Source organism: Panulirus ornatus, chromosome 3 (assembly GCF_036320965.1).
Source record: "Panulirus ornatus isolate Po-2019 chromosome 3, ASM3632096v1, whole genome shotgun sequence".
Classification (NCBI taxonomy): domain Eukaryota; kingdom Metazoa; phylum Arthropoda; class Malacostraca; order Decapoda; family Palinuridae; genus Panulirus; species Panulirus ornatus.
The window spans coordinates 634532-662130 of record NC_092226.1 but is presented as its reverse complement, the minus strand read 5'-3'; the positions used below and the strand labels follow the sequence as shown (position 1 = coordinate 662130).

At 41.1% G+C, this 27599-nt stretch overlaps 1 protein-coding gene across 2 annotated transcripts in view; it reads right to left on the bottom strand.

Annotated features, from left to right (window-relative positions):
• Positions 1 to 216: 216 nt before the first annotated feature.
• Positions 217 to 27599, bottom strand: part of LOC139759963 (calcium and integrin-binding protein 1-like) — an 88042-nt gene continuing 60659 nt past the window's right edge. For both annotated transcript variants that reach the window (XM_071682682.1, XM_071682674.1), the window contains exons 6-7: positions 2092 to 2195; positions 217 to 1882 (exon numbers count right to left, since the gene is read on the bottom strand). In XM_071682682.1, the coding sequence (XP_071538783.1) occupies positions 1861 to 1882; positions 2092 to 2195 (126 nt within the window). In that variant the 3' untranslated portion in view covers positions 217 to 1860. The remainder of the gene's footprint in view (positions 1883 to 2091; positions 2196 to 27599) is intronic.

Sequence of the window (27599 nt, the reverse complement as noted above, 5' to 3'; positions counted from 1 at the left end):
TATCAATAAATAAATGAAGTGTTACTATACTCCACCTGAAAGTGATTAGGAATTAAAGGGCACCTTTTGTTAGGCCCTATCGGTGTCAATATATAGTGATGAGCACACTACAGTCTTCCTTGAAAATGGAGTTAACCATCCATCTGGTTTGGAACACAGCCTTGAAGCTGCAGTAGCTCCCAAAATAAGGTCCTGAGGTAACAATAAAAATATGAAACAAATTAAAACTTTATTATACGTTACCTTTTTTAAGCTAACAATACAATTTTTCATAGGAAATGTAGCTACTGTAATACAATTGGCATCTAGAATTTATCATTGTACAGCTCAATATGAATGGTGGTGGTCAACCTTAAACGTGCAACTAGTAATTCTTGAATGATATAGAGAAATTCATGTCATCTTACAGTTCATTTCCTAAGGTGATGCTACCCTTAAAATTCACTGCACTGAAACTGCTTTACCATTTTATATTACCTTCACTCTTTACTGATGACAGTTTTTTGGGGGTAAAAATGTGGTTAATCTTATGCAATATGTTGCTACAACTGAAATTCTTACTAGTTAAAAATCTGTCTTGCTTTACTTGGATGGGTTTCTGGCAAACTTTTTTTTTCACTTTGTAATGAAGGCTGTGACTGCCTTGACATAATATCAGAGGGACCAACATCAGTGTACGTCACAAAACATTCATGGTTTCACTGAATTGCAAAATAGAGTACATGCTTTAAACATTTTTTTGCCAACCTTCTTGCACTATAATTCCCGGTTATCACTTTTTAAACATTACTAGGTACAAACTTAAAAGCATCCAATAATGTATATAATAATAAAGAAAAAATACTTTTTGAATAATTCAGCCATCATCAGAAAAGAAAAAATGCACCAATTCAGAAAGATGCTGAATTATACTACATGGGTAAACAAACTGCTTGCAAAGGGAGCATGTCATCTGAGACACAGTATCTCAGAATCACATCATAAAACTACGATCATCTACTTGTAAGTAAACACATAAAAAGATTTTATTTTGTTTGTTCACTTATACCCATGTTTAATAATTTATTTCATAATTCAAAACAACATAATTGACAAAGGCTGAGATCCATATATGCCAAATTAGGAGGATTTCTCTACACACAGTAACATACACATGGATCTTCAATTACTGTTTTTCCTGAAAATATTAGTACCTGATTATTGATGCAAAAAACTGATAATGTCATGCATAACCAAACAAAAACATACTTAGAATATGAAATTATTTATTTTTTACATTCTGTAGATAACATAAAAGAATTAAATTATCAAAGTTGAGTCTGATGATAGATGGGACTCCTTTTGGAGCAATGCCACAATCCACACAGGACTAAAGTAACAATGGATACCTCTGTAATGAGGTCTTTAATGAGGATATACTCCATTCAATCTACTGACAGTGATACAGCCTTGCTGAAATCACTTCTCATTTGTGGTATAACCACTCACAGGCAGAGTCCAGTACCAATGTTATGTATTGGTTAACATTTTTATTGACAAAATGATGGGCCTAAAAGACACTTAATGTTTTGCTTTGTCAATATGCCTTTGAGACTTCCATGTTTAAACATGAGTTTCTGTACAATGCAGGACAAATATTCTACCACATTAAATGTTAAATTCTAGGCAGTAACTGTGGCTGGAAATACCTTTGCAGTTATTTTCATAAGTTAACTTCACTCAATAGGTTGTTAAAGATTATCTTTTTATTCCCAAGGCTATGAACATGACATCAATTAACCAAAAGAAAGTATATTCTTTTCTAATTATTTACAAAGTTTAGAAACGAAAAAAATGCTTACTTATGCTTCCATCCATTATTCAGAGGCGAATCCTGAAAGAACTGAAAGATAATGAATACAGACTAAATTAAGCTTCTTTTTGAAATTTGTGAATGTTACAGATATTAGTGTAATCTTTCGTCAAACTGTGTATCTTTTCAAGAAGAAAATAATAAGTAAATTTACTGAACTTGACATTATATATAATAAACACAGATTTCATTTCAACAAGATACCATTTACAATATCCATAACATAACTCTAATCTTACTTGGCAAAGTCTGGAGATTTTGATATCACATGTTCAAATTCAGCAAATGCCAACATCCCATCATCATCCAGGTCAGCCTCTTCCAAAACTCTTGTAACTAAGGCCTACGAAAAAATAATGAGGTGGGACGCTTGCCATATAGTTTTGATGGATTAAGTTTGCGGGACCTTATAAGTATTCTAATAAATTACAAGCCTGAGATCGAATTTTACTCTTGTTTGTTGGACCTAACAAATACCTGACAAAGCACAAGCTTGCCATCTATGTTTAAACCTTAGTTTCTTGCAACTAGTATATATCCTAATAAACCACAACCTTGTCTTATAATTTCAATCCCATTAAATTTTCTCAAGTGTCAATTTCTATGCCATTTTCTGAAGTGTCAATTTCTAGCTTAATGGCAATGTATTTACTCATATATTTTGTTTTCTCCTTCCCTGAGCTCCTGTTCCATTTTTCAAAACTTAATTCTTAAAAACCTACATTCAGAAGTCTACATTTTTTTCCTGTTAAGTGATATGCCATGTGCAACAGAATGCGTTAATCAGGACCACCTCATTAATGCCATGTTTCTTTTTCAATGTATGTGCTTATGAGCATTATATATATATATATATATATATATATATATATATATATATATATATATATATATATATTTGGTATTTAGGGAATCAGTGATGGATTGCGCAAAAGATGCTTGTGGCATGAGAAGAGTGGGAGGTGGGCTGTTTAGAAAGGGTAGTGAGTGGTGGGATGAAGAAGTAAGAGTATTAGTGAAAGAGAAGAGAGAGGCATTTGGACGATTTTTGCAGGGAAAAAATGCAATTGAGTGGGAGAAGTATAAAAGAAAGAGACAGGAGGTCAAGAGAAAGGTGCAAGAGGTGAAAAAAAGGGCAAATGAGAGTTGGGGTGAGAGACTATCAGTAAATTTTAGGGAGAATAAAAAGATGTTCTGGAAGGAGGTAAATAGGGTGCCACCAGCGCTGTATCATCAGCGAACAACAACTGACTCACTTCCCAAGCTCTCTCATCCCCAACAGACTTCATACTTGCCCCTCTTTCCAAAACTCTTGCATTTACCTCCCTAACAACCCCATCCATAAACAAATTAAACAACCATGGAGACATCACACACCCCTGCCGCAAACCTACATTCACTGAGAACCAATCACTTTCCTCTCTTCCTACACGTACACATGCCTTACATCCTCGATAAAAACTTTTCACTGCTTCTAACAACTTGCCTCCCACACCATATATTCTTAATACCTTCCACAGAGCATCTCTATCAACTCTATCATATGCCTTCTCCAGATCCATAAATGCTACATACAAATCCATTTGCTTTTCTAAGTATTTCTCACATACATTCTTCAAAGCAAACACCTGATCCACACATCCTCTACCACTTCTGAAACCACACTGCTCTTCCCCAATCTGATGCTCTGTACATGCCTTCACCCTCTCAATCAATACCCTCCCATATAATTTACCAGGAATACTCAACAAACTTATACCTCTGTAATTTGAGCACTCACTCTTATCCCCTTTGCCTTTGTACAATGGCACTATGCAAGCATTCCGCCAATCCTCAGGCACCTCACCATGAGTCATACATACATTAAATAACCTTACCAACCAGTCAACAATACAGTCACCCCCTTTTTTAATAAATTCCACTGCAATACCATCCAAACCTGCTGCCTTGCCGGCTTTCATCTTCCGCAAAGCTTTTACTACCTCTTCTCTGTTTACCAAATCATTTTCCCTAACCCTCTCACTTTGCACACCACCTCGACCCAAACACCCTATATCTGCCACTCTGTCATCAGACACATTCAACAAACCTTCAAAATACTCATTCCATCTCCTTCTCACATCACCACTACTTGTTATCACCTCCCCATTTACGCCCTTTACTGAAGTTCCCATTTGCTCCCTTGTCTTACGCACCCTATTTACCTCCTTCCAGAACATCTTTTTATTCTCCCTAAAATTTACTGATAGTCTCTCACCCCAACTCTCATTTGCCCTTTTTTTCACCTCTTGCACCTTTCTCTTGACCTCCTGTCTCTTTCTTTTATACTTCTCCCACTCAATTGCATTTTTTCCCTGCAAAAATCGTCCAAATGCCTCTCTCTTCTCTTTCACTAATACTCTTACTTCTTCATCCCACCACTCACTACCCTTTCTAAACAGCCCACCTCCCACTCTTCTCATGCCACAAGCATCTTTTGCGCAATCCATCACTGATTCCCTAAATACATCCCATTCCTCCCCCACTCCCCTTACTTCCATTGTTCTCACCTTTTTCCATTCTGTACACAGTCTCTCCTGATACTTCTTCACACAGGTCTCCTTCCCAAGCTCACTTACTCTCACCACCTTCTTCACCCCAACATTCACTCTTCTTTTCTGAAAACCCATACTAATCTTCACCTTAGCCTCCACAAGATAATGATCAGACATCCCTCCAGTTGCACCTCTCAGCACATTGACATCCAAAAGTCTCTCTTTCGCACGCCTGTCCATTAACACGTAATCCAATAACGCTCTCTGGCCATCTCTCCTACTTACATAAGTATACTTATGTATATCTCGCTTTTTAAACCAGGTATTCCCAATCATCAGTCCTTTTTCAGCACATAAATCTACAAGCTCTTCACCATTTCCATTTACAACACTGAACACCCCATGCATACCAATTATTCCCTCAACTGCCACATTACTCACCTTTGCATTCAAATCACCCATCACTATAACCCGGTCTCGTGCATCAAAACCGCTAACACACTCATTTAGCTGCTCCCAAAACACTTGCCTCTCATGATCTTTCTTCTCATGCCCAGGTGCATATGCACCAATAATCACCCACCTCTCTCCATCAACTTTCAATTTTACCCATATTAATCGAGAATTTACTTTCTTACATTCTATGACATACTCCCACAACTCCTGTTTCAGGAGTATTGCTACTCCTTCCCTTGCTCTTGTCCTCTCACTAACCCCTGACTTCACTCCCCAGACATTTCCAAACCACTCTTCCCCTTTACCCTTGAGCTTCGTTTCACTCAGAGCCAAAACATCCAGGTTCCTTTCCTCAAACATACTACCTATCTCTCCTTTTTTCACATCTTGGTTACATCCACACACATTTAGGCACCCCACTCTGAGCCTTCGAGGAGATATTTTTTTTTTTTTTTTTTGCTGTCTCCCGCATTTGCGAGGTAGCGCAAGGAAACAGACGAAAGAAATGGCCCAACCCACCCCCATACACAATGTATATACATACACGTCCACACACGCAAATATACATACCTATACATCTCAATGTACACATATATATACACACACATAGACACATACATATATACCCATGCACACAATTCACACTGTCTGCCTTTATTCATTCCCATCACCACCTCGCCACACATGGAATACCATCCCCTCCCCTTCATGTGTGTGAGGTAGCACTAGGAAAAGACAACAAAGGCCCCATTCATTCACACTCAGTCTCTAGCTGTCATGCAATAATGCCCGAAACCACAGCTCCCTTTCCACATCCAGGCCCCACACAACTTTCCATGCTTTACCCCAGACGCTTCACATGCCCTGATTCAATCCACTGACAGCACGTCAACCCCAGTATACCACATCGATCCAATTCACTCTATTCCTTGCCCACCTTTCACCCTCCTGCTTGTTCAGGCCCCGATCACACAAAATCTTTTTCACTCCATCTTTCCACCTCCAATTTGGTCTCCCACTTCTCCTCGTTCCCTCCACCTCAGACACATATATCCTCTTGGTCAATCTTTCCTCACTCATTCTCTCCATGTGCCCAAACCACTTCAAAACACCCTCTTCTGCTCTCTCAACCGCGCTCTTTTTATTTCCACACATCTCTCTTACCCTTACATTACTTACTCGATCAAACCACCTCACACCACACGTTGTCCTCAAACATCTCATTTCCAGCACATCCACCCTCCTGCGCACAACTCTATCCATAGCCCACGCCTCGCAACCATACAACATTGTTGGAACCACTATTTCTTGAAACATACCCATTTTTGCTTTCCGAGATAATGTTCTCGACTTCCACACATTCTTCAAGGCTCCCAGGATTTTCGCCCCTTCCCCAACCCTATGATTCACTTCCGCTTCCATGGTTCCATCCGCTGCCAGATCCACTCCCAGATATCTAAAACACTTTACTTCCTCCAGTTTTTCTCCATTCAAACTTACCTCCCAATTGACTTGACCCTCAACCCTACTGTACCTAATAACCTTGCTCTTATTCACATTTACTCTTAACTTTCTTCTTTCACACACTTTACCAAACTCAGTCACCAGCTTCTGCAGTTTCTCACATGAATCAGCCACCAGCACTGTATCATCAGCGAACAACAACTGACTCACTTCCCAAGCTCTCTCATCCACAACAGCTTCATACTTGCCCCTCTTTCCAAAACTCTTGCATTCACCTCCCTAACAACCCCATCCATAAACAAATTAAACAACCATGGAGACATCACACACCCCTGCCACAAACGTACATTCACTGAGAACCAATCACTTTTTCATAAAAGTTTTTCATAAATGTACTGGAAAAGTTGAGGTCCAGATAAATTTTTGGTCTGTCAAGGCTTTATTATGGCGGATGACCAACTACCTACCCTCATGTATCCAAGATATGGTTGTACTTTGTGTAATGAAGTCAATTGAGAAACATCATAAGCCAATATTTCCTGTTTCATGATAAGAGAAGTGGACCAGGCAGTATGATACAGTAGTTAAATTGATGAAAACTACTACTGATGTTTGTGTAAATAAATTATACATTTCCCTTTTCCATAGCCAGAGGTTGAACCATTATGTGACATTCATTTTTCATTTCATTTCAAGCTAGAAGTTTCAGTTTTCTAAATTATTTCTTACATTTTTCATATGTGTATATATATATTTTTTTTTTTTTTTTCAATTTTCCAAAAGAAGGAACAGAGAATTGGGCCAGGTGAGGGTATTCCCTCAAAGGCCCAGTCCTCTGTTCTTAACGCTACCTCGCTAATGCGGGAAATGGCGAATGGTTTGAAAGAAAGATATATATATATATATATATATATATATATATATATATATATATATATATATATATATATAAGAGTGAGTGCTCAAATTATAGAGGTATAAGTTTGCTGAGTATTCCTGGTAAATTATATGGGAGAGTATTGATTGAGAAGGTGAAGGCATGTACAGAGCATCAGATTGGGGAAGAGCAGTGTGGTTTCAGAAGTGGTAGAGGATGTGTGGATCAGGTGTTTGCTTTGAAGAATGTATGTGAGAAATACTTAGAAAAGCAAATGGATTTGTATGTAGCATTTATGGATCTGCAGAAGGCATATGATAGAGTTGATAGAGATGCTCTGTGGAAGGTATTAAGAATATATGGTGTGGGAGGAAAGTTGTTAGAAGCAGTGAAAAGTTTTTATCGAGGATGTAAGGCATGTGTACGTGTAGGAAGAGAGGAAAGTGATTGGTTCTCAGTGAATGTAGGTTTGCGGCAGGGGTGTGTGATGTCTCCATGGTTGTTTAATTTGTTTATGGATGGGGTTGTTAGGGAGGTGAATGCAAGAGTTTTGGAAAGAGGGGCAAGTATGAAGTCTGTTGGGGATGAGAGAGCTTGGGAAGTGAGTCAGTTGTTGTTCGCTGATGATACAGTGCTGGTGGCTGATTCATGTGAGAAACTGCAGAAGCTGGTGACTGAGTTTGGAAAAGTGTGTGGAAGAAGAAAGTTAAGAGTAAATGTGAATAAGAGCAAGGTTATTAGGTACAGTAGGGTTGAGGGTCAAGTCAATTGGGAGGTGAGTTTGAATGGAGAAAAACTGGAGGAAGTGAAGTGTTTTAGATATCTGGGAGTGGATCTGGCAGCGGATGGAACCATGGAAGCGGAAGTGGATCATAGGGTGGGGGAGGGGGCGAAAATCCTGGGGGCCTTGAAGAATGTGTGGAAGTCGAGAACATTATCTCAGAAAGCAAAAATGGGTATGTTTGAAGGAATAGTGGTTCCAACAATGTTGTATGGTTGCGAGGTGTGGGCTATGGATAGAGTTGTGCGCAGGAGGATGGATGTGCTGGAAATGAGATGTTTGAGGACAATGTGTGGTGTGAGGTGGTTTGATCGAGTGAGTAACGTAAGGGTAAGAGAGATGTGTGGAAATAAAAAGAGCGTGGTTGAGAGAGCAGAAGAGGGTGTTTTGAAGTGGTTTGGGCACATGGAGAGGATGAGTGAGGAAAGATTGACCAAGAGGATATATGTGTCGGAGGTGGAGGGAACAAGGAGAAGAGGGAGACCAAATTGGAGGTGGAAAGATGGAGTGAAATAGATTTTGTGTGATCGGGGCCTGAACATGCAGGAGGGTGAAAGGAGGGCAAGGAATAGAGTGAATTGGAGCGATGTGGTATACCGGGGTTGACGTGCTGTCAGTGGATTGAAGCAGGGCATGTGAAGCGTCTGGGGTAAACCATGGAAAGCTGTGTAGGTATGTATATTTGTGTGTGTGGACGTATGTATATACATGTGTATGGGGGGGGGGTTGGGCCATTTCTTTCGTCTGTTTCCTTGCGCTACCTCGCAAATGCAGGAGACAGCGACAAAGTATAAAAGAAAAAAAAAAAAAAATATATATATATATATATATATATATATATATATATATATATATATATATATATATATATATATATATATATATATATATATTTATATATATATATATGTGTGTGTGTGTGTATGTGTGTGAATATATATATATATATATACTATCCATGGGGATTAGGGTGAAAGAATACTTCCCACACATTCCTCACGTGTCGTAGAAGGCGAATAGAGGGGATGGGAGCGGGGGGCCAGAAATCCTCCCCTCCTTGTAATTTTAACTTTCTAAAAAATGGGAAACAAGGAGTCACGCGGGGAGTGCTCATCCTCCTCGTAGACTCACATTGGGGTGTCTAAATGTGTGTGGATGTAACCAAGATGTGAAAAAAGGAGAGATAGGTAGTATGTTTGAGGAAAGGAACCTGGATGTTTTGGCTCTGAGTGAAACGAAGCTCAAGGGTAAAGGGGAAGAGTGGTTTGGGAATGTCTTGGGAGTAAAGTCAGGGGTTAGTGAGAGGACAAGATCAAGGGAAGGAGTAGCACTACTCCTGAAACAGGAGTTGTGGGAGTATGTGATAGAATGTAAGAAAGTAAATTCTCGATTAATATGGGTAAAGCTGAAAGTTGATTGAGAGAGATGGGTGATTATTGGTGCATATGCACCTGGGCATGAGAAGAAGAGATCATGAGAGGCAAGTGTTTTGGGAGCAGCTGAATGAGTGTGTTAGTGGTTTTGATGCACGAGACCGGGTTATAGTGATGGGTGATTTGAATGCAAAGGTGAGTAATGTGGCAGTTGAGGGAATAATTGATATACATGGGGTGTTCAGTGTTGTAAATGGAAATGGTGAAGAGCTTGCAGATTTATGTGCTGAAAAAGGACTGGTGATTGGGAATACCTGGTTTAAAAAGCGAGATATACATAAGTATACGTATGTAAGTAGGAGAGATGGCCAGAGAGCGTTATTGGATTACGTTTTAATTGACAGGCGCGCGAGAGAGACTTTTGGATGTTAATGTGCTGAGAGGTGCAACTGGAGGGATGTCTGATCATTATCTTGTGGAGGCTAAGGTGAAGATTTGTATGGGTTTTCAGAAAAGAAGAGTGAATGTTGGGGTGAAGAGGGTGGTGAAAGTAAGTGAGCTTGGGAAGGAGACTTGTGTGAGGAAGTACCAGGAGAGACTGAGTACAGAATGGAAAAAGGTGAAAACAATGGAATTAAGGGGAGTGCGGGAGGAATGGGATGTATTTAGGGAATCAGTGATGGATTGCGCAAAAGATGCTTGTGGCATGAGAAGCATGGGAGGTGGGTTGATTAGAAAGAGTAGTGAGTGGTGGGATGAAGAAGTAAGATTATTAGTGAAAGAGAAGAGAGAGGCATTTGGACGATTTTTGCAGGGAAAAAATGCAATTGAGTGGGAGATGTAGAAAAGAAAGAGACAGGAGGTCAAGAAAAAGGTGCAAGAGGTGAAAAAGTGGGCAAATGAGAGTTGGGATGAGAGAGTATCATTAAATTTTAGGAAGAATAAAAAGATGTTCTGGAAGGAGGTGAATAAAGTGCGTAAGACAAGGGAGCAAATGGGAACTTCAGTGAAGGGCGCAAATGGGGAGGTGATAACAAATAGTGGTGATGTGAGAAGGAGATGGAGTGAGTATTTTGAAGGTTTGTTGAATGTGTTTGATGATAGAGTGGCAGATATAGGGTGTTTTGGTCGAGGTGGTGTGCAAAGTGAGAGGGTTAGGGAAAATGATTTGGTAAACAGAGAAGAGGTAGTAAAAGCTTTGCGGAAGATGAAAGCCGGCAAGGCAGCAGGTTTGGATGGTATTGCAGTGGAATTTATTAAAAAAGGGGGTGACTGTATTGTTGACTGGTTGGTAAGGTTATTTAATGTATGTATGACTCATGGTGAGGTGCCTGAGGATTGGCGGAATGCGTGCATAGTGCCATTGTACAAAGGCAAAGGGGATAAGAGTGAGTGCTCAAATTACAGAGGTATAAGTTTGTTGAGTATTCCTGGTAAATTATACGGAAGGGTATTGATTGAGAGGGTGAAGGCATGTACAGAGCATCAGATTGGGGAAGAGCAGTGTGGTTTCAGAAGTGGTAGAGGATGTGTGGATCAGGTGTTTGCTTAGAAGAATGTATGTGAGAAATACTTAGAAAAGCAAATAGATTTGTATGTAGCATTTATGGATCTGGAGAAGGCATATGATAGAGTTGATAGAGATGCTCTGTGGAAGGTATTAAGAATACATGGTGTGGGAGGCACATTGTTAGAAACAGTGAAAAGTTTTTATTGAGGATGTAAGGCATGTGTACGTGTAGGAAGAGAGGAAAGTGATTGGTTCTCAGTGAATGTAGGTTTGCGGCAGGGGTGTGTGATGTCTCCATGGTTGTTTAATTTGTTTATGGATGGGGTTGTTAGGGAGGTAAATGCAAGAGTTTTGGAAAGAGGGGCAAGTATGAAGTCTGTTGGGGATGAGAGAGCTTGGGAAGTGAGTCAGTTGTTGTTCGCTGATGATACAGCGCTGGTGGCTGATTCATGTGAGAAACTGCAGAAGCTGGTGACTGAGTTTGGAAAAGTGTGTGGAAGAAGAAAGTTAAGAGTAAATGTGAATAAGTGCAAGGTTATTAGGTACAGTAGGGTTGAGGGTCAAGTCAATTGGGAGGTGAGTTTGAATGGAGAAAAACTGGAGGAAGTGAAGTGTTTTAGATATCTGGGAGTGGATCTGGCAGCGGATGGAACCATGGACGCGGAAGTGGATCATAGGGTGGGGGAGGGGGCGAAAATCCTGGGGGCCTTGAAGAATGTGTGGAAGTCGAGAACATTATCTCGGAAAGCAAAAATGGGTATGTTTGAAGGAATAGTGGTTCCAACAATGTTGTATGGTTGCGAGGCGTGGGCTATGGATAGAGTTGTGCGCAGGAGGATGGATATGCTGGAAATGAGATGTTTGAGGACAATGTGTGGTGTGAGGTGGTTTGATCGAGTGAGTAACGTAAGGGTAAGAGAGATGTGTGGAAATAAAAAGAGCGTGGTTGAGAGAGCAGAAGAGGGTGTTTTGAAGTGGTTTGGGCATATGGAGAGGATGAGTGAGGAAAGATTGACCAAGAGGATATATGTGTCGGAGGTGGAGGGAACAAGGAAAAGAGGGAGAACAAATTGTAGGTGGAAAGATGGAGTGAAAAAGATTTTGTGTGATTGGGGCCTGAACATGCAGGAGGGTGAAAGGAGGGCAAGGAATAGAGTGAATTGGAGCGATGTGGTATACCGGGGTTGACGTGCTGTCAGTGGATTGAATCAAGGCATGTGAAGCGTCTGGGGTAAACCATGGAAAGCTGTGTAGGTATGTATATTTGCGTGTGTGGACGTATGTATATACATGTGTATGGGGGGGGGTTGGGCCATTTCTTTCGTCTGTTTCCTTGCGCTACCTCGCAAACGCGGGAGACAGCGACAAAGTATAATAAAAAAAAAATATATATATATATATATATATATATATATATATATATATATATATATATATTTTCCCTGGGGATAAGGGAGAAAGAATACTTCCCACGTATTCCCTGCGTGTCATAGAAGGCGACTAAAAGGGGAGGGAGCGGGGGGCTGGAAATCCTCCCCTCTCGTTTTTTTTTTAATTTTCCAAAAGAGGGAACAGAGAATTGCGCCAGGTGAGGGTATTCCCTCAAAGGCCCAGTCCTCTGTTCTTAACGCTACCTCGCTAATGCGGGAAATGGCGAATAGTTTGAAAGAAAAGAAAGAAGAAATATATATATATATATATATATATTTTTTTTTTTTCTTTTAAAGGGGAAGTAAATGTTTATAGTTGTGTTACTGGAGTGATAGTTTTCATACATGGTGTTTTGACAAGAAAATAGTGAAATTGGAGAAAAATGTAGCTTAGACATTGAAGCTTATTGATACAGTGGTTAAATTGATGAGAACTGCTATTGACGTTTGTGTAAATAAATTATACATTTCCTTTTTCCATAGCCAGAGGTTGAACCATTATGTGACATTCATTTTTTCATTCATTTCAAGCTAGAAGTTTCAGTTTTCTAAATTGTTTCTTACATTTTTCATATGTATATATATGTATGTGTGTGTGTGTGTATAAGTGCGTATGTATGTGTATGTGTGTGTATGTGTATATGTATATATATATGTATATTATCCCTGGGGATAGGGATGAAAGAATACTTCCACCGTATTCCTCGCGTGTCGTAGAAAGCGACTAGAGGGGACGGGAGCGGGGGGCCAGAAATCCTCCCCTCCTTGTATTAACTTTCTAAAATGGGAAACAGAAGAAGGAGTCACACGGGGAGTGCTCATCCTCCTCGAAGGCTCAGAGTGGGGTGCCTAAATGTGTGTGGATGTAACCAAGATGTGAAAAAAGGAGAGATAGGTAGTATGTTTGAGGAAAGGAACCTGGATGTTTTGGCTCTGAGTGAAACAAAGTTCAAGGGTAAAGGGGAAGAGTGGTTTGGGAATGTCTTAGGGAAAATGATTTGGTAAACAAAGAAGAGGTAGTGAAAGCTTTGCGGAAGATGAAAGCCGGCAAGGCAGCAGGTTTGGATGGTATTGCAGTGGAATTTATTAAAAAAGAGGGTGACTGTATTGTTGACTGGTTAGTAAGGTTATTTAATGTATGTATGACTCATGGTGAGGTGCCTGAGGATTGGCAGAATGCGTGCATAGTGCCATTGTATAAAGGCAAAGGGGATAAGAGTGAGTGCTCAAATTACAGAGGTATAAGTTTGTTGAGTATTCCTGGTAAATTATATGGGAGGGTATTGATTGAGAGGGTGAAGGCATGTACAGAGCATCAGATTGGGGAAGAGCAGTGTGGTTTCAGAAGTGGTAGAGGATGTGTGGATCAGGTGTTTGCTTTGAAGAATGTATGTGAGAAATACTTAGAAAAGCAAATGGATTTGTATGTAGCATTTATGGATCTGGAGAAGGCATACGATAGAGTTGATAGAGATGCTCTGTGGAAGGTATTAAGAATATATGGTGTGGGAGGAAAGTTGTTAGAAGCAGTGAAAAGTATTTATCGAGGATGTAAGGCATGTGTACGTGTAGGAAGAGAGGAAAGTGATTGGTTCTCAGTGAATGTAGGTTTGCGGCAGGGGTGTGTGATGTCTCCATGGCTGTTTAATTTGTTTATGGATGGGGTTGTTAGGGAGGTAAATGCAAGAGGTTTGGAAAGAGGGGCAAGTATGAAGTCTGTTGGGGATGAGAGAGCTTGGGAAGTGAGTCAGTTGTTGTTTGCTGATGATACAGTGCTGGTGGCTGATTCATGTGAGAAACTGCAGAAGCTGGTGACTGAGTTTGGTAAAGTGTGTGGAAGAAGAAAGTTAAGAGTAAATGTGAATAAGAGCAAGGTTATTAGGTACAGTAGGGTTGAGGGTCAAGTCAATTGGGAGGTGAGTTTGAATGGAGAAAAACTGGAGGAAGTGAAGTGTTTTAGATATGTGTGTGTGTGTGTGTGTGTGTGTGTGCGTGTGTGTGTGTGTGTGTGTGTGTGTGTGTACATATATGTATATTATCCCTGGGGATAGGGGTGAAAGAATACTTCCCACGTATTCCTCGCGTGTCGTAGAAAGCGACTAGAGGGGACGGGAGCGGGGGGCCGGAAATCCTCCCCTCCTTGTATTAACTTTCTAAAATGGGAAACAGAAGAAGGAGTCACGCGGGGAGTGCTCATCCTCCTCGAAGGCTCAGAGTGGGGTGCCTAAATGTGTGTGGATGTAACCAAGATGTGAAAAAAGGAGAGATAGGTAGTATGTTTGAGGAAAGGAACCTGGATGTTTTGGCTCTGAGTGAAACCAAGCTCAGAGGTAAAGGGGAAGAGTGGTTTGGGAATGTCTTGGGAGTAAAGTCAGGGGTTAGTAAGAGGACAAGAGTAGCACTACTCCTGAAACAGGAGTGGTGGGAGTCTGTAATAGAGTGTAAGAAAGTAAACTCTAGATTGATATGGGTAAAACTGAAAGTGGATGGAGAGAGATGGGTGATTATTGGGGCACATGAACCTGGGCATGAGAAGATCATGAGAGGCAAGTGTTTTAGGAGCACCTGAGTGAGTGTTAGTAGTTTTGATGCACAAGACCGGGTTATAGTGATGGGTGATTTGAATGCAAAGGTGAGTAATGTGGCTATTGAGGGCATAATTGGTGTACATGGGGTGTTCAGTGTTTTCAATGGAAATGGTGAAGAGCTTGTAGATTTATGTGCTGAAAAAAGACTAGTGATTGGGAATACCTGGTTTAAAAAGAGAGATATACATAAGTATACGTATGTAAGTAGGAGAGATGGCCAGAGAGCATTATTGGATTATGTTTTAATTGATAGGCGCGCAAAAGAGACACTTTTGGATGTTAATATGCTGAGAGGTGCAACTGGAGGGATGTCTGATCATTATCTTGTGGAGGCGAAGGTGAAGATTTGTAAAGGTTTTCAGAAAAGAAGAGAGAATGTTGGGGTGAAAAGAGTGGTGAGAGTTAGTGAACTTGGGAAGGAGACTTGTGTGAGGAAGTACCAGGAGAGACTGAGTACAGATTGGAAAAATGTGAGAACAAAGGACATAAGGGGAGTGGGGGAGGAATGAGATGTGTTTAGGGAAGCAGTGATAGCTTGTGCAAAAGATGCTTGTGGCATGAGAAGCGTGGGAGGTGGGTAGATTAGAAAGGGTAGTGAGTGGTGGGATGAAGAAGTAAGATTATTAGTGAAAGAGAAGAGAGAGGCATTTGGACGATTTTTGCAGGGAAATAATGCAAATGACTGGGAGATGTATAAAAGAAAGAGGCAGGAGGTCAAGAGAGAGGTGCAAGAGGTGAAAAAGAGGGCAAATGAGAGTTGGGGTGAGAGAATATCATTAAATTTTAGGGAAAATAAAAAGATGTTTTGGAAGGAGGTAAATAAAGTGCATAAGACAAGGGAACAAATGAGAACTTTAGTGAAGGGGGCTAATGGGGAGGTGATAAAAAGTAGTGGTGATGTGAGAAGGAGATAGAGTGAGTATTTTGAAGGTTTGTTGAATGTTTGATGATAGAATGGCAGATATAGGGTGTTTTGGTCGAGATGGTGTGCAAAGTGAGAGGGTTAGGGAAAATGATTTGGTAAACAGAGAAGAGGTAGTAAAAGCTTTGCAGAAGATGAAAGCCAGCAAGGCAGCAAGTTTGGATGGTACTGCAGTGGAATTTGTTAAAAAAGGGGGTGACTATTGTGGACTGGTTGGTAAGATTATTTAATGTATGTATGACTCATGGTGAGGTGCCTGAGGATTGGCAGAATGCTTGCATAGTGCCATTATACAAAGGCAAAGAGGATAAAAGTGAGTGCTCAAATTACAGAGGTATAAGTTTGTTGAGTATTCCTGGGAAATTTCACTGAGGTATAAGTTTGTTGAGGATTCCTGGGAAATTATATAGGAGGGTATTGATTGAGAGGGTGAAGGCATGTACAGAGCATCAGATTGGGGAAGAGCAGTGTGGTTTCAGGTGGTAGAGGATGTGTGGATCAGGTGTTTGCTTTGAAAAATTTAAGTCAGAAATACTTAGAAAAGCAAATGGATTTGTATGTAGCATTTATGGATCTGGAGAAGGCATATGATAGAGTTGATAGAGATGCTCTGTGGAAGGTATTAAGAATATATGGTGTGGGAGGCAAGTTGTTGGAAGCGGTGAAAAGTTTTTATCGAGGATGTAAGGCATGTGTACGTGTAGGAAGAGAGGAAAGTGATTGGTTCTCAGTGAATGTAGGTTTGCGGCAGGGGTGTGTGATGTCTACATGGTTGTTTAATTTGTTTATGGATGGGGTTGTTAGGGAGGTGAATGCAAGAGTTTTGGAAAGAGGGGCAAGTATGCAGTTTGTTGTGGATGAGAGAGCTTGGGAGGTGAGTCAGTTGTTGTTCGCTGATGATACAGCGCTGGTGGCTGATTCATGTCAGAAACTGCAGAAGCTGGTGACTGAGTTTGATAAAGTGTGTGAAAGAAGAAAACTGAGAGTAAATGTGAATAAGAGCAAGGTTATTAGGTACAGTAGGGTTGAGGGTCAAGTCAACTGGGAGGTAAATTTGAATGGAGAAAAACTGGAGGAAGTGAATTGTTTTCGATATTTGAGAGTGGATTTGGCAGCGGATGGAACTATGGAAGTGGAAGTGAATCATAGGGTGGAGGCTGGGGGCAAAAGTTCTGGGAGCCTTGAAGAATGTGTGGAAGTCGAGAACATTATCTCGGAAATTAAAAATGGGTATGTTAGAAGGAATAGTGGTTCCAACAATGTTATATGGTTGCGAGGCGTGGATTATGGATAGAGTTGTGTGGAGGAGGGTGGATGTGCTGGAAATGAGATGTTTGAGGACAGTATGTGGTGTGAGGTGGTTTGATTAAGTAAGTAATTATAGGGTAAGAGAGATGTGTGCTAATAAGTGTGTGGTTCAGAGAGCAGAAAAGGGTATTTTGAAATGGTTTGGTCACATGGAGAGAATGAGTGAGGAAAGATTGACCAAGAGGATATATGTGTCAGAGATGGAAGGAACGAGGAGAAGTGGGAGACCAAACTGGAGGTGGAAAGATGGAGTGAAAAAGATTTTGAGTGATAGGGGCCTGAACATGCAAGAGGGTGAAAGGCATGCAGGGAATAGAGTGAATTGGAACAATGTGGTATACCGGGGTCGACGTGCAGTCAATGGATTGAACCAGGGTATGTGAAGCATCTGGGGTAAACCATGGAAAGTTCTGTGGGGCCTGGATGTGGAAAGGGAGCTGTGGTTTCGGTGCATTATTACATGACAGCTAGAGACTGTGTGAATGAATGTGGCCTTTGTTGTCTTTTCCTAGCACTACCTCGCACACAAGAGGGGGGAGAGGGGGTCATTATTTCATGTGTGGCAGGGGTGGCGATGGGAATGAATAAAGGTAGACAGTATGACTTATGTACATGTGTATATATGTATATGTCTGTGTGTATATATATGTATACGTTGAGATGTATAGGTATGTATATTTGCGTGTGTGGGCATGTATGTATATACATGTGTATGTGAATGAGTTGGGCCATTCTTTCGTCTGTTTCCTTGCACTACCTCGCTAAAGTGGGAGACAGCAACAAAGCAAAATAATAAAATAAAAAGAAATATATATATATCTTTCTTTCACACTATTCACCATTTCCCGCATTAGCGAGGTAGCGTCAAGAACAGATATATATATATATATATATATATATATATATATATATATATATATATATATATATATATATATATATATTATCCCTGGGGATAGGGGATTAAGAATACTTCTCACGTATTCCCTGCGTGTCGTAGAAGGCAACTAAAAGGGGAGGGAGCGGGGGGCTGGAAATCCTCCCCTCTCGTTTTTTTTTTTTTTTTTATTTTCCAAAATAAGGAACAGAGGGGGCCAGGTGAGGATATTCCAAAAAAGGCCCAGTCCTCTGTTCCTAACGCTACCTCGCTAACGCGGGAAATGGCAAATAGTTTAAAAAAGAAAGAAAAAAAAATATATATATATGTATATATATATATATATATATATATATATATATATATATATATATATATATATATATGTGTGATCATCCTCCTCGAAGGCTCAGATTGGGGTGCCTAAATGTGTGTGGATGTAACCAAGATGTGAAAAAAGGAGAGATAGGTAGTATGTTTGAGGAAAGGAACCTGGATGTTTTGGCTCTGAGTGAAACGAAGCTCAAGGGTAAAGGGGAACAGTGGTTTGGGAATGTCTTGCGAGTAAAGTCAGGGGTTAGTGAGAGGACAAGAGCAAGGGAAGGAGTAGCAGTACTCCTGAAACAGGAGTTGTGGAAGTATGTGACAGAATGTAAGAAAGTAAATTCTCGATTAATATGGGTAAAACTGAAAGTTGATGGAGAGAGATGGGTGATTATTGGTGCATATGCACCTGGGCATGAGAAGAAAGATCATGAGAGGCAAGTGTTTTGGGAGCAGCTGAATGAGTGTGTTAGTGGTTTTGATGCACAAGACCGGGTTATAGTGTTGGGTGATTTGAATGCAAAGGTGAGTAATGTGGCAGTTGAGGGAATAATTGGTATACATGGGGTGTTCAGTGTTGTAAATGGAAATGGTGAAGAGCTTGTAGATTTATGTGCTGAAAAAGGACTGATGATTGGGAATACCTGGTTTAAAAAGCGAGATATACATAAGTATACTTATGTAAGTAGGAGAGATGGCCAGAGAGCGTTATTGGATTATGTGTTAATTGACAGGCGCGCGAAAGAGAGACTTTTGGATGTTAATGTGCTGAGAGGTGCAACTGGAGGGATGTCTGATCATTATCTTGTGGAGGCTAAGGTGAAGATTTGTATGGGTTTTCAGAAAAGAAGAGTGAATGTTGGGGTGAAGAGGGTGGTGAGAGTAAGTGAGCTTGGGAAGGAGACTTGTGTGAGGAAGTACCAGGAGAGACTGAGTACAGAATGGAAAAAGGTGAGAACAATGGAAGTAAGGGGAGTGGGGGAGGAATGGGATGTATTTAGGGAATCAGTGATGGATTGCGCAAAAGATGCTTGTGGCATGAGAAGAGTGGGAGGTGGGTTGATTAGAAAGGGTAGTGAGTGGTGGGATGAAGAAGTAAGAGTATTAGTGAAAGAGAAGAGAGAGGCATTTGGACGATTTTTGCAGGGAAAAAATGCAATTGAGTGGGAGACGTATAAAAAGAGACAGGAGGTCAAGAGAAAGGTGCAAGAGGTGAAAAAAAGGGCAAATGAGAGTTGGGGTGAGAGAGTACCATTAAATTTTAGGGAGAATAAAAAAATGTTCTGGAAGGAGGTAAATAAAGTGCGTAAGACAAGGGAGCAAATGGGAACTTCAGTGAAGGGCGCTAATGGGGAGGTGATAACAAGTAGTGGTGATGTGAGAAGGAGATGGAGTAAGTATTTTGAAGGTTTGTTGAATGTGTTTGATGATAGAGTCGCAGATATAGGGTGTTTTGGTCGAGGTGGTGTGCAAAGTGCGAGGGTTAGAAAAATGATTTTTGTAAACAGACAAGAGGTAGTAAAAGCTTTGCGGAAGATGAAAGCCGGCAAGGCAGCAGGTTTGGATGGTATTGCAGTGGAATTTATTAAAAAAGGGGGTGACTGTATTGTTGACTGGTTGGTAAGGTTATTTAATGTATGTATGACTCATGGTGAGGTGCCTGAGGATTGGCAGAATGCGTGCATAGTGCCATTGTACAAAGGCAAAGGGGATAAGAGTGAGTGCTCAAATTACAGAGGTATAAGTTTGTTGAGTATTCCTGGCAAATTATATGGGAGGGTATTGATTGAGAGGGTGAAGGCATGTACAGAGCATCAGATTGGGGAAGAGCAGTGTGGTTTCAGAAGTGGTAGAGGATGTGTGGATCAGGTGTTTGCTTTGAAGAATGTATGTGAGAAATACTTAGGAAAGCAAATGGATTTGTATGTAGCATTTATGGATCTGGAGAAGGCATATGATAGAGTTGATAGAGATGCTCTGTGGAAGGTATTAAGAATATATGGTGTGGGAGGCAAGTTGTTAGAAGCAGTGAAAAGTTTTTATTGAGGATGTAAGGCATGTGTACGTGTAGGAAGAGAGGAAAGTGATTGGTTCTCAGTGAATGTAGGTTTGCGGCAGGGGTGTGTGATGTCTCCATGGTTGTTTAATTTGTTTATGGATGGGGTTGTTAGGGAGGTGAATGCAAGAGTTTTGGAAAGAGGGGCAAGTATGAAGTCTGTTGGGGATGAGAGAGCTTGGGAAGTGAGTCAGTTGTTGTTCGCTGATGATACAGCGCTGGTGGCTGATTCATGTGAGAAACTGCAGAAGCTGGTGACTGAGTTTGGTAAAGTGTGTGAAAGAAGAAAGTTAAGAGTAAATGTGAATAAGAGCAAGGTTATTAGGTACAGTAGGGTTGAGGGTCAAGTCAATTGGGAGGTGAGTTTGAATGGAGAAAAACTGGAGGAAGTGAAGTGTTTTAGATATCTGGGAGTGGATCTGGCAGCGGATGGAACCATGGAAGCGGAAGTGGATCATAGGGTGGGGGAGGGGGCGAAAATTCTGGGAGCCTTGAAGAATGTGTGGAAGTCGAGAACATTATCTCGGAAAGCAAAAATGGGTATGTTTGAAGGAATAGTGGTTCCAACAATGTTGTATGGTTGCGAGGCGTGGACTATGGATAGAGTTGTGCGCAGGAGGATGGATGTGCTGGAAATGAGATGTTTGAGGACAATGTGTGGTGTGAGGTGGTTTGATCGAGTAAGTAACGTAAGGGTAAGAGAGATGTGTGGAAATAAAAAGAGCGTGGTTGAGAGAGCAGAAGAGGGTGTTTTGAAATGGTTTGGTCACATGGAGAGAATGAGTGAGGAAAGATTGACCAAGAGGATATATGTGTCGGAGGTGGAGGGAACGAGGAGAAGAGGGAGACCAAATTGGAGGTGGAAAGATGGAGTGAAAAAGATTTTGTGTGATCAGGGCCTGAACATGCAGGAGGGTGAAAGGAGGGCAAGGAATAGAGTGAATTGGAGCGATGTGGTATACCGGGGTTGACGTGCTGTCAGTGGATTGAATCAAGGCATGTGAAGCGTCTGGGGTAAACCATGGAAAGCTGTGTAGGTATGTATATTTGCGTGTGTGGACGTATGTATATACATGTGTATGGGGGTGGGTTGGGCTATTTCTTTCGTCTGTTTCCTTGCGCTACCTCGCAAACGCGGGAGACAGCGACAAAGCAAAAAAAAAAAAAAAAAAAAAAGTCTTATGCACTTTATTTACCTCCTTCCAAAACATCTTTTCATTCTCCCTTAAATTTAATGATACTCTCTCACCCCAACTTTCATTTGCCCTCTTCTTCACCCCTTGCACCTTTCTCTTGACCTCCTGCCTCTTTCTTTTATACATCTCCTACTCATTTGCATTATTTCCCTGCAAAAATCATCCAAATGCCTCTCTCTTCACTTTCACTAATAATCTTTCTTCTTCATCCCACCACTCACTACCCATTCTAAGCTGCCCACCTCCAACGCTTCTCATGCCACGAGCATCTTTTGTGCAAGCCATCACTACTTCCCTAAATACATCCCATTCCTCCCCCACTCCCCTTACGTCCTTTGTTCTCACCTTTTTCCATTCTGTACTCGGTCTCTCCTGGTACTTCCTCTCACAAGTCTCCTTCCCAAGCTCACTTACTCTCACCACTCTCTTCACCCCAACATTCTCTCTTCTTTTCTGAAAACCTTCTACAAATCTTCACCTTCGCCTCCACAAGATAATGATCAGACATCCCTCCAGTTGCACCTCTCAGCACATTAACATCCAAAAGTCTCTTTTTCGAGCACCTATCAATTAACACATAATCCATTAATGTTCTCTGGCCATCTCTCCTACTTACATATGTATACTTATGTATATCTTTCTCTTTTTAAACCAGATATTCCCAATCACCAGTCCTTTTTCAGCACATAAATCTACAAGCTCTTCACCATTTCCATTTACAATACTGAACACCCCATGTACACCAATTATTCCCTCAACTGCCGCATTACTCACCTCTGGATTCAAATCACCCATCACTATAACCCGGTCTTGTGCATCAAAATTACTAACACACTCACTCAGCTGCTCCCAAAACACTTGCCTGTCATGATCTTTTTTCTCATGCCAAGGTGCATATGAACCAATAATCACCCATCTCTCTCCATCCACTTTCAGTTTTACCCATATCAATCTAGAGTTTACTTTCTTACACTCTATCACATACTCCCACCACTCCTGTTTCAGGAGTAGTGCTGCTCCTTCCCTTGCTCTTGTCCTCTCACTAACCCCTGACCTTACTCGCAAGACATTCCCAAACCACACTTCCCCTTAACCCTTTAGCTTCGTTGCACTCAGAGGCAAAATATCCAGGTTCCTTTCCTCAAACAATCTACCTATCTCTCCTTTTTTCTCATCTTGGTTATATCCACACACATTTAGACACCCCAATCTGAGCCTTCGAGGAGGATGAGCACTCATTCCTGCTGCCACCCCACCACACTTGAAATGACAACCCCCTCCCCGCATGCCCGCGAGGTAGCGTTAGGAAAAGAGAACAAAGACCACTTTCATTCACACTCAATCTCTAGCTGTCATGTATAATGCACTGAAACCACAGCTCCCTTTCCACATCCAGGCCCCACAAAACTTTCCATGGATTATTCTAGATGCTTCACATGCCCTAGTTCAATCCACTGACAGTATGTCGACCCCGGTATACCACATCGTTCCAATTCACTCTCTTCCTTGCACGCCTTTCACCCTCATGCATGTTCAGGACCCAATCGCTCAAAATCTTTTTCACTCCATCTTTCCACCTCTAATTTGGTCTCCCACTTCTCGTTCTCTCCACCTCTGACACATATATCCTCTTTGTCAATCTTTCCTCTCTCATTCTCTCCATGTGACCAAACCATTTCAAAACACCCTCTTCTGCTCTCTCAACCACACTCTTTTTATTACCAGACATCTCTCTTACCCTTTCATTACTTACTCGATCAAACCACCTCACACCACATATTTTACTCAAACATCTCATTTCCAGTACATCCACTATTCCTTCAAACATACCCATTTTTCCTTTCCAAGATAATGTTCTCGACTTTCAAACATTCTTCAACACTCCCAGAACTTTCGCCCCCCTCCCCCACCCTATGATTCACTTCCATTTCCATGGTTCCATCCGCTGCCAAATCCACTCCCAGATATCTAAAACACTTCACTTCCTCCAGTTTTTCTCCATTCAAACTTACCTCCCAATTGCCTTGAACCTCAACTCTACTTTACCTAATAACCTTGCTCTTATTCACATTTACTCTCAGCTTTCTTCTTTCACACACTTTACCAAACTCAGTCACCAGCTTCTGCAGTTTCTCACATGAATCAGCCACCAGCGCTGTATCATCAGCAAACAACTGACTCACTTCCCAAGCTCTCTCATCCACAACAGACTGCATACTTGCCCCTCTTTCCAAAACTCTTGCATTCACCTCCCTAACAACTCCATGAATAAACAAATTAAACAACCATGGAGACATCACACACCCCTGCTGCAAACCAACATTCACTGAGAACCAATCACTTTCCTTTCTTCCTACACGTACACATGCCTTACATCCTCGATAAAAACTTTTCTCTGTTTCTAACAACTTGCGTCGCGCACCATATATTCTTAATACCTTCCACAGAGTATCTCTATCAACACTATCATATGCCTTCTCCAGATCCATAAATACTACATACAACTCCATTTGCTTTTCTAAGTATTTCTCGCATACATTCTTCACAGCAAACACCTGATCCACACATCCTCTACCACTTCTGAAACCACACTGCTCTTCCCCAATCTGATACTCTGTACATGCCTTCACCCTCTCAATCAATACCCTCCCATATAATTTCCCAGGAATACTCAACAAACTTATATCTCTGTAATTTAAGCACTCAATTTTATCCCCTTAGCCTTTGTACAATGGAACTATGCAAGCATTCCACCAATCCTCAGGCACCTCACCATGAGTCATACATATATTAAATAACCTCACCAACCAGTCAACAATACAGTCACCACCTTTTTTAATGAATTCCACTGCAATACCATCCAAACCCGCTGCCTTGCCAGCTTTCATCTTCCGCAAAGCTTTTACTACCTCTCCTCTGTTTACCAAATCATTCTCCCCAACCCTCTCACTTTGCACACCAACTCGACCATAACACCCTATATCTGCCACTGTATCATCAAACACATTCAACAAACCTTCAAAATACTCACTCCATCTCCTTCTCACATCACCACTACTTGTTATCACCTCCCCATTAGCCCCCTTCACTAATGTTCCCATTTGTACTCTAAAACAGTCACTTCCTCCAGTTTTTTCCATTCAAACTTACCTCCCAATTTACTTGTCCCTCAACCCTACTGTACCTAATAACCTTGCTCTTATTCACATTTACCCTCAGCTTTCTTCTTTCACACACTTTACCAAACTCAGTCACCAGCTTCTGCAGTTTCTCACATGAATCAGCCACCAGTGCTGTATCATCAGCGAACAACAACTGACTCACTTCCCAAGCTCTCTCATCCACAACAAACTACATACTTGCCCCTCTTTCCAAAAGTCTTGCATTCACCTCCCTAACAACCCCATTCAAAACAAATTAAACAACCATGAAGACATCACACACCCCTGCCGCAAACCTACATTCAATGAGAACCAATCACTTTCCTCTCTTCCTACACGTACACATGCCTTACATCCTCGATAAAAACTTTTCTCTGTTTCTAACAACTTGCGTCGCGCACCATATATTCTTAATACCTTCCACAGAGTATCTCTATCAACACTATCATATGCCTTCTCCAGATCCATAAATACTACATACAACTCCATTTGCTTTTCGAAGTATTTCTCGCATACATTCTTCACAGCAAACACTTGATCCACACATCTTCTATCACATCTGAAACCACACTGCTCTTCCCCAATCTGATGCTTTGTACATGCCTTTCACCCTCTCAATCAATACCCTCCCATATAATTTCCCAGGAATACTCAACAAACTTATACCTCTGTAAGTTAAGCACTCACTTTTGTCCCCTTAGCCTTTGTACAATGGCACTATGCAAGCATTCCACCAATCCTCAAGCACCTCACCATGAGTCATACATATATTAAATAACCTCACCAACCAGTCAACAATACAATCACCACCTTTTTTAATGAATTCCACTGCAATACCATCCAAACCTGCTGCCTTGCGGCTTTCATCTTCCGCAAAGCTTTTACTACCTCTTCTCTGTTTACCAAATCATTCTCCCCAACCCTCTCACTCTGCACACCAACTCAACCATAACACCCTATATCTGCCACTGTATCATCAAACACATTCAACAAACCTTCAAAATACTCACTCCCTCTCCTTTTCACATCACCACTACTTGTTATCAGTTATCACCTCCCCATTAGCCCCCTTCACTGATGTTCCCATTTGTACTCTAAAACACTTCACTTCCTCAAGTTTTTTCCATTCAAACTTACCTCCCAATTTACTTGTCCCTCAACTCTATTGTACCTAATAACCTTGCTCTGATTCACATTTACTCTCGCTTTCTTCTTTCACACACTTTACCAAACTCAGTCACCAGCTTCTGCAGTTTCTCACATGAATCAGCCCCCAGCGCTGTATCATCCACGAACAACAACTGACTCACTTCCCAAGCTCTCTCATCCACAACAGACTTCATACTTGCCCCTCTTTCCAAATCTCTTGCATTCACCTCCCTAACAACCCCATCCATAAACAAATTAAACAACCATGGAGACATCACACACCCCTGCCGCAAACCTACATTCAATGAGAACCAATCACTTTCCTCTCTTCCTACATGTACACATGCCTTACATTCTTGATAGAAACTTCACTGCTTCTAACAACTTGCCTTCCACACCATATATTTTTAATACTTTCCACAGAGCATCTCTATCAACTCTATCATATGCCTTCTTTCGATCCATAAAAGCTACATACAAATCCATTTGCTTTTCTAAGTATTTCTCACATACATTCTTCAAAGGAAACACCTGATCCACACATCCTCTACCACTTCTGAAACCACACTGCTCTTCCCCAATCTGATGCTCTGTACACCCTCTCAATCAATAGCCTCCCATATAATTTCCCAGCAATACTCAACAAACTTATACCTCTGTAATTTGAGCACTCGCTTTTATCCCCTTTGACTTTGTACAATGGCACTATGCAAGCATTCCGCCAATCCTTAGGCAACTCGCCATGAGTCATACATACAATGAATAACCTTACCAAGTCAACAACACAATCATCCCCTTTTTTAACAAATTCCACTGCAATACCATCCAAACCCACTGCCTTGCCGGCTTTCATCTTCCGCCAAGCTTTTACTACCTATTCTCTGTTTACCAAATCATCTTCCCTAACCCTCTTACTTTGCACACCACCTCGACCAAAACACCCTATATCTGCCACTCTATCATCAAACACATTCAACGAACCTTCAAAATACTCACTCCATCTCCTTCTCACATCACCACTACTTGTTATCACCTCCCCACTTGCCCCCTTCACTGAAGTTCACATTTGTTCCCTTGTCTTACGCACTTTATTTACCTCATCCCAAAACATCTTTTTATTCTCCCTAAAATTTGATGATACTCTCTCACCCCAACTCTCATTTGCCCTCTTTTTCACCTCTTGCACCTTTCTCTTGACCTCCTGCCTCTTTCTTTTATACATCTCCCACTCGTTTGCATTATTTCTCTGCAAAAATCGTCCAAATGCCTCTCTTCTCTTTCACTAATAATCTTACTTCTTCATCCCACCACTCACTACCCTTTCTAATCAACCCACCTCCCACACTTCTCATGCCACAAGCATTTTTTGTGCAAGCCATCACTGCTTCCCGAAATACATCTCATTCCTCCCCCACTCCCCTTACATCCTTTGTTCTCACCTTTTTCCATTCTGTACTCAGTCTCTCCTGGTACTTCCTCACACAAGTCTCCTTCCCAAGTTTACTTACTCTCACCACTCTTTTCACCCCAACATTCTCTCTTCTTTTCTGAAAACCTCTACAAATCTTCACCTTAGCCTCCACAAGATAATGATCAGACATCCCTCCAGTTGCACCTCTCAGCACATTAGCATCCAAAAGCCTCTCTTTCGTGTGCCTATCAATTATTGCATAATCCAACAATGCTCTCTGGCCATCTCTCCTACTTTCATACGTATACTTATATAATATCTCTCTTTTTA